The 17,164-nt window shown below is 26.8% G+C and overlaps 2 protein-coding genes across 2 annotated transcripts in view; both read right to left on the bottom strand.

Annotated features, from left to right (window-relative positions):
* Window positions 1-14,042, bottom strand: part of LOC126895917 (protein O-mannosyl-transferase TMTC2-like) — a 124,537-nt gene extending 110,495 nt beyond the window's left edge. Inside the window, exons 1-2 of the mRNA XM_050668243.1 lie at window positions 13,740-14,042; window positions 9,314-9,437 (exon numbers count right to left, since the gene is read on the bottom strand). Of these exons, the coding sequence (XP_050524200.1) occupies window positions 9,314-9,399 (86 nt within the window). The 5' untranslated portion in view covers window positions 9,400-9,437; window positions 13,740-14,042. The remainder of the gene's footprint in view (window positions 1-9,313; window positions 9,438-13,739) is intronic.
* Window positions 10,496-16,866, bottom strand: LOC126895595 (probable E3 ubiquitin-protein ligase bre1). The gene is made up of 2 exons (XM_050667662.1): window positions 15,822-16,866; window positions 10,496-10,542 (listed from the first exon to the last, which is right to left on the bottom strand). The coding sequence occupies exons 1-2, from the start codon at window positions 16,864-16,866 to the stop codon at window positions 10,496-10,498; spliced, it is 1,092 nt and encodes a 363-aa protein (XP_050523619.1).
* Between the last annotated feature and the right edge of the window lie 298 nt (window positions 16,867-17,164).

Here is a 17,164-nt window from a genome sequence, read left to right on the forward strand (position 1 = left end):
AACGCGTAGGGGTGAGCGAAACGCCGCGTAGTGTTTGCTCGGCATTTGCCCCGCCACGCTGCTCCGTCGTCCGCGTCCGTTCCTTGCAACAGATGCTTCTGTCCAACGTGTTCGGAATACCGTACGGCTGTAAAATTATACCATCGGGTAGGCACGCACCTACACGGACAGGGTACACGGCCGATATAAGTATAGTGCGCAGCACAGAGGCACCCCAAGTACATGCTCAGAATTATTTAAAAGCTGCGCCAGAATCGCATGTCAAATAGTTTTTTTTTTTCCAACACATAATAATAATATTACACATCCACACATTATCGAAGTATTTTCTTTTAGCCATTTGCCATGCTCTTCTATCACGTGCACGTGATTGCTTCCTTCTCGTTTTACCGTAACCGAGTTGTTTGTTTAGGATGCAATGTATATTTGAGTATTTTTCGCCCCACGCAAACGCTTATAGATGATAGTTGGTTTTTCCGGTTAAGTAAATATTGAGTTTATGAAAGACGAATCTGATATTTACATATATGTGTGTACATTTAAACATTCAACAACGACTTATCCGACTGATAAATAGTCAAAAATATATTCGCTAAAAATTAATCATAAAATCACGCCAACAAGTTTTTTCGGCTAAATTAGTGACGTTTACTTTTTGCCGAAAATTTCGAAAAGAGATATTATTTCTTCTTCGAAAATTATTTATTTAACCATGTTTTCTATTACTAAAATTCAGTTTTGTACCTTAAATAATATAAAATGTAAATTGATTATGAACAATTTGTTTATAATTAAATCGAATTTAAGGAAACAAAATTTGATAAAAAAAAAATTGTATTAGTATTTGACCGATGGTCAAACTTTATTTGTTTGTAAATAAGATATTTTTACTGCATTTTATTTTTGTTAGACAATAGAATTTATGATTCTCGATTCGCTAAAGTAAATGGATATCAATGTCTTTTGAAATAAAATTGAAATTTTTAGACTTCATTTGTTTTAAACTTTTGAGCTATAAAGTCAAAACTAATTGTTAAGACTTAGGGACATTTCGACCATCAATTCATACTACTAATCGACATGTATTGCTTACCATTATGTACAGACGTATAATACAGTTTTTATAAGCATCCAATAAACGTAAAAATTGATAGCTCACATTGGCAAATGTACAAAATGGGTATTGGAAAGTTGACAGTGTTTTTACATCGACCCTTATCAGACAACTTAAAAACATCATGATATATGCGTTTATAAATTGTTATTCGATATATCTGTTAAGTCTGACCTAGTTTATAAAAATGAAAATTTAACTAATATTTTTACAATCTTGTAATAATTATTCTAGCGTCCGCTTTGTTTTTCAAAATCATTACTTACCAACGTTCTAAAGTTAATAAACTTAGGAGATTTATTGAAAATCTATCAGAGATTAAAACTCCTCCTAGTATCCCTTCGCACGGTTTATAATTACTTCGATTGTTTTTAAAAAAAACATAATTAATTTAAATAATCTTTTATTTATATAAATAAATAAGTATCATTTACAGGAAACCCAAACATTGTGAGATGGTTAAAAAGGTATTTTATTTTTAATTTGGTACGCTGGAACAAATATCATAGGTGAAACAATTGAAGCTAACTTTTAAAATTTCTAAAAAAAAAACCAATCCTTGGCACATCTTAATTCAAATTCATATAATATGTTTACTAACTCGAACAAAAAATACATTTTTCAAAAAACAATTATTATATAAAATTTTGGAGAGAATTGTTCTTTTGAATTCAAACGTTGTAATTATGAAATACCAACATTTTTAAATCAATTAAATTAATTAGCATTTAAATCACTTTGAATGTAATATTTTGACTCGGAGGCTTTTTGTGATTTAATTTTATGCATACTAACAAATATATTTAATACATTTACTCAATTTATAAGGTTTTAAAAATGCACGACCAATTCCATTAAAATAGGATTTAAAGTACAGCGTTAAATAGTGGCAACTTTTCTCTAGATAGTTCTCCGTCTGCGATTATATCAAACGATCGTCCTCACTTATAAATGTTTTCAATGTAATGAAAATACAACAGTTCCATATATTTTATAGCGCTTTTCATTGTTTTTTTTTTACATGCAATAAAATGAGTTTTACAAGCTAATTTCCCACTCTAAACGTATCGATAGGAAGTTTCTCTGTTGCATATAAATAATACCAAAAAATTTGCAATGGAAATCGTTTAATCAAAACTCTTGTTACAGTCTCTTACCACATAAATAACCACCTACTCTCATCATAAATAATTGAAATTCGGTATTTACGATTATCTATTAGTTTTAAATAGTTAAAATAAGTCAATTAAGTAAGTTAATGAATGGCCAATTAAGTCATGGATTTCACCGAATACTTTATGGACGATATAAATTTCAAAAGAAGAGCTATATCATAAAATATCTAAGTTTTGTTAAACTGGATTTTATTAACGATTGTTGGATAGATCAATTTTATTATAGTTTTTGCAAATAAACTTTTATAAAGTATCAACCATTATTAAAGTTTATCTTTTTAATTTTATAATAAAAACAATTTTTTTCTGAGAAGCTGATAATCAGAATTACCTACAGCTTACTGATTATTTACAATGTATATTGAATTAACATTGTGTATATGAAATAAATTTTTTGAATGATGTTCTATAATATATAAAGTGAAATAAGTATCTGTTACTTGAAGTTATATGAAAAATTCATACAAACATATAACTTTTTTGAAGTTATCTTTTAAATCATTAATGTATTTCAGTGACTGGCATTCATACTATTGTTGACAATTAATAAATTAAATAATTAATAGGTTGTTCTCCGTACTGAAGTCTGAAATTGACGCCGTAAAATTTATTCGGCATAAAGCTAATGCTAATGATTATAATTACTACTATTTGAATTGCTAATAAATAATTTATTGGTGTTACTGTTACATTATAGTATGCATTAGAGAGAAATAGAAATTATTCAAATGCTTTTTGGGAAGTAACAAGTCTGAGTATTGTTTATGACTTTATAAATTATATATATTGCAAATTGAGATGATCGAATACTAATTGAAGTAGCATACATTTTATAAAATATGGATTTTAAACTTAGAATTCTAATGCGGTCAAGATACACCTAGTGCACACTAGTATTGATTGAAATTTCAATCTAATTTACCCCTAAATATGTCCATAATATAAAAATTATGTCTAAAGTGTCTCTATAATATAGAGTTGATAGCATAGGCAATAACTAATTAAAAGACAATTCAGGTAAAAAATAAAACTACTATAGAAGATCAATGTTTTTTGCGCAATTGCTACTGTTTTTAAATTTGGGGAATGTGTTTATACGTAAAAGAGAACTTTTCGACTTGGTAATTTTATTACATGATTTTTATTAAATATACATACAAATATAAAAGAAAAACGCATTAAAGTAAAATCTTCTTAACTTTGTATAGACACTAAAATGTATTTTATATTTTTCGTTGACCGTTTTTTAAAAATATTAACTATAAATTTTTATATAAAAAATAGCCAATCATGTATTTTTATTGAATAACCGTTACAAATACTATTTATTTATCTAATTTCACTATACATTATGATAGAACTTTTTGTAACTAAATGAAATCAAATAACGATGGCTAATTCTATTAACTATTTATTACTTAATTAAAAATACTTTATGGTTAAAATAAAATCTAAAAATAAGTGTAGCATTTTCAACGTTGTAATTACCAGTAGATTTGGCTTCTCGGAAACTGAGGTGTGATATTTTACAAAGAACCTTTCTAAATTAAGTTAAGGGTCGTTACGGAGGAGCCTATACAATAAAACCACAATTTCATTTAACGTTAAAAGCAAATTTATATACACCGGATGGTCGTCACGTATATGTATCATTTTATTCTCTTGGTGGCTAACAAGAAAAACTTCACATGCTTTGTATTTAACTCGATTATTTATGTAAGTTAGTGTCGAATGTTTTTAAGCCAAATTTTTATTTCGAAATCCTTTCAGGAGTGCATTTAGACATTTTTAATGGGAAGAGACGTAAATAAAATCGTTCATTTTCCAAGCTCATCAAAACTCACTATAACATGAAAACTCATTTTACTCGTTTTTAATTATCTTTAGTCATCTTTACTAATTTCAGGCTGATTGTGAGCAAAATAAAAATGTATATTCCAGAATTGCACATCAATGGCAGTCACATGCTCTTGTAAACCTCTCTAACTACTCTTTTGGTTCGTTCCACGAATAGTTCTTGTAAATTTTAAATACTAAGTACATTTCTAGACAAATGGATAAAACCTAGCAAATTAAGGTGTAACAAAATAAATTTTCTCGGATGTTTCTAAAGGTTGGCGTGAGTGGTGGAAGTTAGGAACACAAAATGTGACAAATGTTCTATGTTTGTTGTGCCTTCTGTCGTCAAGAGAGATGTTTATCTAAAGGTCTGTACAGCTGTGCAATTGGAGTCAAGTAGATATACGAGGACTTCAATGCTTGTTCCTCATCCATTTCCCGAGGATGGTATATCGACTAAGAGGGTAGAGCATAACACACTATACGTGCTCCGAGGACAAAATATTCCCCTTACTGCGTCGCTGCCCGACAGGCACTATACTTTTCCACTCGACTATATCCTTATGCAAACAAAAACAAAAGACTACAAGTAGCTCTAATTGCACCCTCCTAATCATCCGCTATACTTCTAGGCGAATCTGAAATACTTAATTCCATGAAACATCTAAGAGCTACTTAGTATGAGTATAGGAATTAACATGGCAACTCTCTAATTTCTCGTATGATGCTTGCACACGTTTCCCAAATGTCAACATGCTTTACGATACTGAAAACACTAAAATGAACTTTCATTGAATAGTTAACTCAGTCTCATTTCATCACAAACTAATTTAAGATATACATTTTGTTTTATTATTACAATTTTGTTGGGTTTTTTTACAAAATTAATGAGTAATTTAAAGAAGCTTATTTAATCAAATAGCTTCGTTCTTACCAATAAAAATAATTTTTCATAACTACGAATGGAGAAATAAATACAAACATAATTTTTGTTTGTTTATTGTTAAGTTCCTTTCTCTCGATTCTCTAATATCTTTTAAGTATTTTACTGCAAATTAATTTTAAAATTATATAAATGTATCAAAACCTGAAAATTAACCGACCGTTTTACAGTATTCCATACATAGCTGACATTGCGTGCAATCTTATCGTTATTTTAATACACAATTTTACTCCATTTCTTTAATCACTGCTTTCTACATAAAAGGATATGTAAACTGTACACGAAATAACAATGTTCACTCTTTAATACATCTGTTAATTTTATATGATTAAACTCACTTATAAAAAATCCCATTTACTCAATAATTATACACATTTTTTTATACAATTTTCCCGTCATAATTATATTTAAATTTTGTTTGTTAGCTTTAACCTGGATTGATATAAAAAACTATTAAGTTAATTTGATTTTATTATTAACTGATTTGAATTTGTTCATATTTAAGAATTATTAAAAAAAACTATAATTATTACTAATATTTCAATTTAAATATAAGGTATATTAGAAATTTATAAAATATTATCTTGATCATATAAAAAAATTTACATGTACATGTACTTTCTTATAGTTGTAAACGCCGTTTAAAGCTCGCATGTCTCATGTATGAAAAATAAGTACTTAATTTTAACTTTAATTAATTTTCTAAAAGCGTGACGTAGACTATATAACACTATTGTGTATAAAAAAAAAATGAAAAGCGAGTGTCATAGACTGGTATTATTAAGTGAAAAGGCGCATAGATAGATGGAATGAGTTCGTAACAATAAAAAATTACAACAAGAGATAGTATTATTATTTTTTCGTTAAAAAGTGTGAACATACCATAATGTATTGTTTTACAAGTAAAAATTTCTTGTATTTGCAAACTACATTTTTATGGAAAACAAACCCAAGTTAAGGTAACCATAACAAGTAACAACCTAATTAAAGAGTACAACACTCCAAAAATAATCAAAAAGTAACTTTCTCTTGTTTAAATTATTAAAACATCAACATTTTACTAAACATTTCTTGAAAATTGCATTACAAAACGCGCTTGTTCATTTTGTAATGTTAGCAGAATTGCAGAACTGGAGGATAAAGTTAATAAATTAAAAATAGTGAACTTTTATACATTTTATTTTTTCCAATTATATTATAAAATTGAATATGTATTATAACAAATATCAACTTTGTTAAAAACAGCCGATTCTTTGAAATAAAACATCAAAAGTAAAGGTAGGTATATCCTACTTAATTGTTAAAGGTTCGCGATACATATATTTGTATTTTGTACAGATAAAACTTATAATAAAAAGACTTATAATGATGTTGTCAAAAAAGCGCATCGTTTTTCCTTCTTTTATTACACGTTATAATGTTCACTTTAAAATGACAACTACTAAATTTAATGAGGAGTTGCTTGTTAAAAATATACAAATAAAGGTTGGCAGAAAACTTACAGCGATTTAATATGTTATAAATTTGTAAAATGATTTTTACATTATTAAACATTTTTATAGTTTAAATATTTTATTATAAACATGCAAATGGACTAAAATTCTGTTTAATCAAATTAAAAAATATAGCAACTTTATACGTCGGAATTTTATTAAAAAAAAAAAAATTAAGTTCTAAATTTAAAATAGGATTAGCTGATCAATATTATACAACGTTATGACTTCAATGATATATTTAATACAAAAGAAAAAAAAAAACTAGTCTAGTTGGGTTGGTAATATAGTTTCACTCAGAAAGATGTGTAAATAAAAACACGCCTTTTATAAAACCAAAACAAAAGTTTAACGCGGTCATTATTATAAAAAGTTAATAAACAAAAACATCATAAATATTGAATAATAACGAAAACAAAATAAAATTAATACAATGCATATAACAGAATGTATGACGGAATAAAAAATAAAATAAAAACAGTACGAAACCTATTGGCAAAGAAACCGCTCATCGGTATTTATTATTATAACATAAAACATTTTAATTATCTACGTTTAATTATTTTTAGCTGAAAACGAATTCAAATAAAAAATTGAAATGGCTCTTTAAAAAAAAANATCGGTATTTATTATTATAACATAAAACATTTTAATTATCTACGTTTAATTATTTTTAGCTGAAAACGAATTCAAATAAAAAAATTGAAATGGCTCTTTAAAAAAAATAACTCTCGCAGAATAATTGAGGTGTGAAGTGAAATTTATACAGAAAAAATACAAAAGAATGAAGGGATCGAAGGATAACTTGGCAAGAAAAGCAGTCTTGATTACATTTTCCAGACTGAAAAAAATGTATGTATAACGGTTGTTATAAAAACGCAATTTCAGTAAGCTATTAAAATTGTTATACATCGAATTTATTCTATTCACTTTTAAGAGCTTAATAAAATTTGACGTTATACAATTTTCAACCGACAACATTGGGTATATTTTTTTTTCTCCTTTTTTGAGTGCTACACACCACCCAGTCCTTTAAAATCACCAATGACAGCTGCAACGTCAATTCGCTGCCTCCAACCACATCCCTTGATAATTGTTTGAAGGCTTACTCATGTGTAATTATTGTGGTACTTTGTACCGTATTCGACAACTGTGGTTTAGATATTACAAAATAATTGAAACATAAATCAATTTGCATTAATTAAAAAAAAAAGGCGAAATTGCCGTTATTCAAGTGCAAAACGAAAGAATTACACGTCACACACAAAATTTTAAAATATTAAAACGTATTCAAGAAAATAAAATAGAAATATTTTGAATTTTAAAAAAAAAATTAATTAAAATAAAGCCATAATTAAAACAAGAGTTAAAATATGACTCATTTTTATCATCGGGTATAATATTGATTTTCCATTGACTATGGCGGACCATAAATGTTTTAAATAATAAGTTTTAAATTGTATTATTGTTCTTAAACCTCATTTTATTTTTTTTTTTTTTTTCAAAATTCATTATACAAATTTAGTATAAAGTTGTAAAGGTAAAAAAATACTGCCATTTTATTTGTACTGATGAAAATTAATATTACGAATGAATCTATGCGTGAAAATAAAATATATGACATTACTGTTTGCTATATTTAGAAATATTTTGATAAACATTTTGTTGACTTTCTAGGTCCAACATTTTTTAATTCATTGTTTCTAGATATCAAAAAATGTATTTACAATAATATAAATAGTAAAATAGATAAAAATGTTATTGTAGTGAACAATTCTTTGAAAATCTGAACAATTTTATTACTAAAAATGCTACTTTATTGTAATGAAATTTATCTTAAATATTAGTGTAATTATTGTTGATTTTAAATTAAAAAAATTAATTATAAGTTGAATCTATAACTTATTTACTTTGTGCACAAACTTTGCATATTGGTGTAAATTAGTCAAAAATATTTATACATTGAAATCGTTCATAATGTATTTATATAAATTTGATAAAAAAAAATAGTAATAATAAAAATTATGTAATTTATAAAGTTGGAAGTTAGAAAAAGAGTTTATTTTCAATAGACCCAAATTATGTTATTGATAAGTTCCGGTACAGTGTATTGCTATATTTTCTTAATAGTTTTAATTCGACCTAAATGTTATAGGTGTCTAATAAAAAAAATTTTTATTAGACACCTATTTATTTATTATTTCTATATTTATTAGATTTATTTTATTATTTGAATTTTCTAATATTATAGGTTGTTAATTATTTTTAGCTTACTCTATATTTGCACAAGCGCACCCAAAATTTCACTTGTCTATGTTATTTCTTTTTATATATCAGTACTGGCGATTTAATACAGTGGTTACACAACATAAAAATGCATAACTTATTATTCGAGAAATCTACAGAGGGTACAGCCACACGTCATTTCCGCGACTGCTACGGTTACAATGGATTGTGAACCCTATTTTCGGCTATACAACAAACGTATTAAATTTGACAACAACGACGCCAATTCATATAGACGGTTATTGGCTAAATGGCAACAAATCTGGCTATAAAAACAAACTTTGGAGGGGTGAAATTCAAAAGTGCTCAGGAAACGGATGGCAAAATGCATAAACAGAGAAAACTTCTACCAGTTATGTCGTTCCCTCTGCGGAGGGTATGTTTGCTCAGAGGAGTAAGTTTTTATAACAAAGAAATATAAATAAACAAACTGACATTCAAAAATTGTATAAAAAAAACTTACCTATCGTCGTACACAAATCCAGCTTTCAAAGTGTTGTAGTTGATTAGAAACGCCAAAGCCATGCAAGCCGAACCGCTAGCCTCCATAACTAATATACGGTTGCACGGCCTTTTGCGCTGAAAATCTGAAAGCACAAAAATTCAAATTGAAATAATTATTTAATTTATTAATTATAGATAACATTATTCTCTAAGAATAATATTAACGTCAATATTTTATCATATCAATGAAAATAAAAACAATTTTTATGTAATTTGAATTTAAATTCTCAATCTACTTGAAATACAAATCATTAATACAATTATTATTACAGAAAAATCGAAAAATTCAAACAAATTCAAACTGTAAATTATTTTTTTTTTTTTATCGAAAAACGATTTTGATGAAACTTTACGCTTAAAAGCGCCATTTTTCAAACCCTAAAATTTAATTTTGCTTTGTTAGTGTAATTTTCTAGAAATATTTGATTAAATCGTATTTGACTGTATATTTTTTGTCCAATACTAATTTAAAAATTAATTTCTTTCTTAAAAATATTAAATTTAAAATAAAGAAAACTAAAACACAAAAGAAAGAACAAACATCTGGTCTGCTATTATCTTAAACGATGACAATCTCGATTGTTTTTTTCTTGTATATTTTTTTCTTTACTAATTACTTAATTTGCATGAAAAACGCCAGACACAATTCTTTTATTCTAAAATAAAAATTATTTCGCAAAATAAGGAAGCACGCCGAAATTTAATTTATTAAATATCTTTATTCTTACTTTGGTAAAATATAATTTAGCGATTTCTTTTAAATAATAAAATTTAACATTCTAAAAAAGTCTTATATTTGGTTATTTACTAAATTCTGATAAGTCAATTTTACATAAGATTCACTTAATTTTTTAAGAGAGTAAAAACAAATTCAAAATATTAACGGCATTTTTTGAAAATCATCATTTTTGAAGAAAACAAACTGTCTTGATAAAATTGACTTATTATTTTTAATGCCCATGACATAAAACATTCTTCTCTTTACAAAATATATAGAAAATTATGCATTGCGAAATATTTTTATGATTTAAGCTTTTGGATAAAAGCCGCAGATATATTATGTTTAGTTATTGTTGTTAAAAAGAATAAATGCATGAAGACATGCACATGCATTCAGACTAGTAGATACGTTGTGCGAACCTCATGTCGGTTTTTCCACCGAAGGGTTGTTACCATTGTTTAGTATACCTGTGATACAATATTTACTCATAAAAATATTGTGTATTTCATTTAACTTTTTTTTATATTTTAACTCCTTCAAACAAAAGTTTTAGTTAATTTAGTTTTCCTCAATACTTACTAAAAAATTGTTGTTTAATTAATCTTAAAAAAATTAAAAATTCAGTAGACAATTTTTTGCATTGTTGGATTTTATGTTGTAAAAAAAAAAATTGGAAAAAGGAGTATATTTTGTCCTAGACATGGAATTTATAAACATCAACCAAATAGATTATTTCAAAAATTCTTTAGGTACCAACATTATGAAACGTCAATTTATGAACACAAAAAAGTAAATATCGTTTTTTATAGTAACCTTTCAAGTATCAAATCTCAATACTGGACAAGTTACTCCAAAATAGTCATAAATTGTAGTTTTTTTTTAATTAATGAGCTTGAAAAAGTTCTAGATTGTTTCAATTTATAGCTATTTAATTTCTAATCATATAATATTTTCTTATAAAATTATTAAAAAAGAATATTTAAAAATTCTCAACGTGCTTTTTCGTTGGAATTCGCAACGGAGAGGAAATAATTCTTATGTTTGTCAAATTTAAAGTCATACAAATTTTACACATGAAAAAAAAACATAATTTTTAATCATCAATGTCATTTTATTGCTAAAATAAACGAAAAATAATTTTAAACAAATCAAAATATTACAAATATTTATGAATATTGTTATTTCTAAACATCGGCTGATGTTCTTGTACTTTTATGAATAGCCTATAGGTACTATATAGCTGCGCTGGGTTTATAGTCAAAACAAATGTATATAATATATTATTATGAACGAGGGACTGATAATCGACTTTTATAGGGTCAGACCGTCATGAAGGAATTCCATTGTTTCGTTTTATCCTGGAGCAATGTCATTGCATTATATGGTAATGGGATAAAACTCATATACGGGCATGCAGTAGGAATAAACGACGAAGGCAAAAGCGTCGAATGCCTCTTTACTTCCCGTTCAAATGACAATTGCAGCGAGTAAAATGCATCTCTTCTGTGCTCAAGACCGATTTCTTATGAAGTCGTGCGAACCACAGATAACGCGGTTTTACAAAGCGTCAAAAGAACTCCATTCGTGAAAAGACTAAAGTTTAACAGCAATGCATAAAAATGTTCAACATTATGCGGTTGATGTGATGAACTAAGAAGCACGGGAAAAAAAAACTATGACGATATTTGAAACAAATTTACTATTGAAAATTAATAATTGTATCACTCAAATTGAAATTCGCACTGATTTTTGTCTCTATAGTCAACTGAATTGATGATATCCGTATTTAATACTTAGGTTTTTCATCTCAGTCATGCAGACTTTAAAAGTACGTTTTTTAGCAAGTCATAAAATTTAAAATAATATGTTTATGAATAATATTACATTGAGTTTTATAAATAAATCTAATAAATTATAACAATTCAAAATAGTTATATTTTACGGTTATAAAATAGAGAATACAATAGTATTAATAATTTTTCTGTCCTCTATTTTAGAAGAAATCATATCATGTTTACACGACTAAAAGTTTACATAGTTTTGATTATTATTTCTAAAATTAACAACTTGTAATTTAAATATTTAATTTATTTTTAAATTTTATATTTTTAAATTATTGTTTTTAAAGAAAATTATAAATTTTAGTCTTAAAAATGTATTTTGAAGTTTTTAGTCATGTTTATATAATGGCTTATAAGCCATGTAAAACAGTGGCATAGCAAGGGTTTCTTAATGGGTGGGCGGCTTTAGTCAAACATTTTCTTACTGAAATATATTAAAATATATATCAGCATGTATTTAGCGTTTGATAATAGTAACATTGTTCCCAAAATATGTCTTTTAATCATTTTTTGTGACTTTTTGAGTTTAATAATTTTTAGTATTAAATTAATAAATTTAATATAATTTTAAATAATAACTATAAGTGATCAATTTTTGTTTTATGGTCTTTTTTTTACTTATTAATTTTATGAGATTTTATTTAGCGATTTATTTATTTTAGTGATAAATATCATTTTCAATGAGAGATGCAACTCCTGTGGCACCTCTGGCAACGAAAATTATATACATAAATATTATGTTACTTATCAGTTTTATCTCAGAAACTTCAACTATTTTTTCAAAGTTCATCTTAATTTTAGACAAGTTTTGTTAAATTTCCATATTTTTAAATTATTATTCATTTTGAAATAATTTTTTCTGTATTTTAAAATAAAAAAATCAAAAGGATTTTTCAGAAAATAATTAATAACAATATTTTTTTAATGAAACCCATTGCAATGTATATACGAGACATATACTTGGAATATACTAAAAATACTGAAGCTTCATAAATGAAAAAGTTTTCATGTTATATAGAAAAATATTATACTAATTAGTTCTAGTAAGAAATTAAATTTTTTTAATTTTTTTACTTATCGTTTCGTCCACTGAAAGTTGAATACATTTTGAAAAGTATTTTCATTAAAAATCTATTCTAATAAAATATTATTTTAGGTTACTCCATAGACCCAAAAACTCAGACAATTATTTAATTAAATATGTAACTTAATAAACTAATAATTAGTTTACATAGATTAAAGCATAGCGGTAAAACTATTCGGACGTATTTTTTTGTTTGAAATTACTCTTGACCGAAAGATAACTTTTTTTTTTTAAATTAAACTAATCGATTTTAACTAAATATATATTTTGAACCATATTGAGGATTAACCATACTATGATATAAAAATACTAATTTTTTATTTGACTTTGAAGTATTTCTTATTATTAAGTAAACGTTTATTTAAAACATTTTAATACTAGTAGAACTAATTCATTAAAAAAATATACGTTATATTTTGAGTTATTTTACTAATTCAAACTTTCTAAAAGAGTTTTATAATCAATAAAATATTTCATAAAAATAATAATTTTATATAAAAAAAAAAATTTCTTGTCGCAGGAATTTCTATATTTATCCAAATTTTATATATATAAAAAAAAAAATGTATTCCAAAATAGTTGTTGTTTATTTATTTCAATTAAAATGTTTAGTGTTATTTAAAAACGTATCGCCAAGCTTTTAAGTGACGCGAACAACCGATTGTCCCGAAAATCTCGTGACAAAAAAACATGACACCTTCAACAATACAATTTTTTTTTGTTTATTAAAAAAACTTACACGGAAAATGCAGATTTCCGTTGTTCACCGGTTATGAAACCGGTGGCGGTTGTCTAATGTCTACGTTCATTACTACACTAAACTGTCATTTAAACGGTCCGTTAAAGTCCAAACACAGTGAACGGAAAAAGGAACTCAAAGTCACGTGAAAACATTTATCGAATAATTATCGCTGTGTGGGGGTAGTTTTTCGTGGGCAGTAGTCGCAATGCACAGCGTGTGCACACAATTAAAACGGAAACTGTTTATACGCCGGTCGTTCAGAGGGTTGTTTTCGGTGGCGGAACCGAAACGTTACTGCTGCGGGTCCGTGAGCACACGACGGCTGTTGCCGGCAGTCCGAGAGATCATGCGTACACCATTAGACCCGGGGGGAGGAGCACCCTTTTTTTGTTGTTGAATTTTTTTTGTTTTGAAAAATGTATAGTACAAATACGACGGAGTGCAATAATACGCGTACGTCCGGCATATGCGGCACTGGTCGCAGATTACCGGGGGAGCGATGGTTAATACGGCCAAAGGGTTCAGAGACACATAGGTCGACGAAACTCTTTCAATTAAAAATTCAAACATGAAAGAGAGCGGTTGCACATGCTGAACGTCAAGCCGATCTGCAATTATTGTAGTGTTGTGCATCCGTGTGTGTTTAATGATACGCATAGGGGTAAAGTGGACAGAATTACACGCATGTAGGGAATTTTTTATTTTGTTTGTATTTGAATAGTATACTGTTTTTTGTCCAGGAACTGAATTGTCGTGGATTAAATTGCTTTTGCGTTCCTTGAAACATTTTGATATTTAGCTCAAATAATTAACTCGCAGTAATGAAATACAACCATTATTTATTTTATCTTACAATAAGTGTTTATCACTATTTACGCGTGTGTTACAAAAGAACAAAGGTAAAAACCAATTTCAACATGTCTAATTGAACTTAATTTACCATATGCTTTACAGGTAAATAGTTACGTTTTTACCTAAATAGTACTTTTTTTACTTGCATATTTTTTAGTCAGTAAAATTATTTTGAAACACGATTTATTTTAATTTTGAAATTTTTTAAAATTAAATTTTCAAATCTTTAAGAATAGCAATTGCAATTTTTTATTGACTGTTATGTCAATGAGTGTGCAGTTAGTTTTCAAATTTGAAAAAAAAAATCTTACACTGTCAATCGAAATGAATCTAATAATTTTTTTTGAAAATTTTTGCAATTGTGTATATATTTATTTTAGCTTCGATGCGAAGCTGAGAAGGTATTTTATAAAGGAGAATTTGAAGTGATCTGACTTGACTATTTTTAAACAGTAATCGAGATTTATAATGTACTCATATACAGAGGCGTATTAAAGGTTTTAGTAAACCAAGGCAGCTTGTATTTGATATCTCCTAAATTTTTTTGTGTGAACAAAAATAATGTCTGGCTTAAAAACTTAAAATATGCGTAAACGCAAGAATTTAAATTATAAATAATATAACATCCCAAAAGACTCAGGGGCGCCCTTCTCATTCAGTCCTGGGGCAGCTGCCTTAAGTAGACACGTCATTGCACATATACATGTACTAGATTACGGAGGATATTGATATAATATCTTTGTCATCATGCCACCTAATCATAAATTTTAAATACGTGACAAATTGCACTTATATAATAGGCTTTCTAAATAATATACCTTAATTATCAGTGCACTTGTAATAAGTTATTGTCTCTACTCAGAAGTATAGAAAATAACTTAATTTCGTTAAACTAAAAATTGAGTTACACGATTTTTTGTTCAATTATATTTCAATACTGCCGTTTAAAAGAATACAAAGATAATTAAATGGAAAAATCGACTCGTAATTTTTTAATTTAATTAAATTTATTAAAATTTTATCTTGGATATACAGGTGATCAGTAAGTAGGGAAACAGGTAAATTGTTACAAACAATGAGAACAATTGAAACCGGTTTTCTTACTTACTGAACACCTATATTTTAAAATGTATTATTGTGATAGCAAAATTTGTTTTCTTAAATTTGTTTTCAGTTCTTCTAGTTGGGCTATAATAGTTTTTAATTGAAATATTTCATTTTCTATACCATTGCATTCGTTATTTTTTAAATTTAAAGCTGTTTCGAGGATTTGCCCATCTTGTAAAACTTTTTCCAACTCGTTGAACCTTTTTTCATTTTCAACGTTCAAATCTTTGACACGACATTGCTGTTCGCAAGAAAATTTTTTCAATTTACCCTTTAAAGTTTCAGCTTTGGAATTTTGTTCATTAAGTTCATCATTTTGGCAAACGTATATTTCATGCATTTCTTTTTTGTTTGCATTTGCTTCGTTTACGAATGTTTGGTTCATTTCGATCAGCTTTGAATCATTTGTCGTTTCATGTTTCATCGTATTTTTCAACAATTCTATGTTTGCGTTTGATTTGCCAAGTTTCTTCATACACGTTTCTATTTGTATTTTGTTATCTAATAACAAACGTTGAAGATCCATAATTCTTAACAACATTAGAGAATTCCTTTCCTTTAAAGTTTCTATTTCACTGGTTTTGTATAGTTTATTTACAGTCACTTGTTGCTCTAACCGTAGTAAATTTTCGCTTACCAATTTAATTCGAGATTTTGTCTCGCACACTTGATAACTTTTCTCAGAAATCTCTTCACATTGGCTATTAGACTGCTGTTTAATATGATCACACTCAGCAATTTTTCGCCAGTATTTCAGATTTTGACTGAAGTTTTTATAGTTAAGATCGTCTTTTAAACGTTTCGCTTCATCTAATTTATGTTGTATACACATCAATTCTCGTTTTAAATTTTCAGACTCTTCATCTTGTTTTCCTAAGGTTCTTTCGAGTTCCCTTTGTGTTAAATATGATATTTGAAGTTCATTTTCAATACATTCAATAACTGATGTGTGCTTGTTATATTCTGTTTTGATATCAACGTATTTTCTATGCAAGTCATCATAGTCCTTTATCATTTTTGAAAACATAGACTTATTATTTACTTCAACTGCATTAATTGTTGCTGATAATTCATTCAACTGAAAAATAAAGATTTCTTTTACTAATATATCTTTATTGAATGTTCGAACTTCTGATTCAAGTTCAGTTATTTGTGTACATGTCATTATTATTGGAAAATTTTTAGAATTATCTTTTTAATTTTTACACAAAATAAATTTTTTTTTTTTAAATAATAATATAAACTATGTTTTACATCAAAACTTAAAAAATAAATTACATAAAACATAATTGTTTATTTAATTTTTGACAAAGTTATTTAAGTCAGCTGATTATCATCTGTAGATAATTTGTTAATATAGTTTTTTTATCATTAAATCAATATTTCCAGGGAAGAATTTGTTAATATATAATTTCACATAGATAAAAATACTAAACGAAATTTTGTAGTTCTATAAGTTCCTT

Source organism: Daktulosphaira vitifoliae, unplaced genomic scaffold, assembly GCF_025091365.1.
Source record: "Daktulosphaira vitifoliae isolate Bord-2020 unplaced genomic scaffold, ASM2509136v1 Scaffold_1, whole genome shotgun sequence".
Lineage (NCBI taxonomy): Eukaryota > Metazoa > Arthropoda > Insecta > Hemiptera > Phylloxeridae > Daktulosphaira > Daktulosphaira vitifoliae.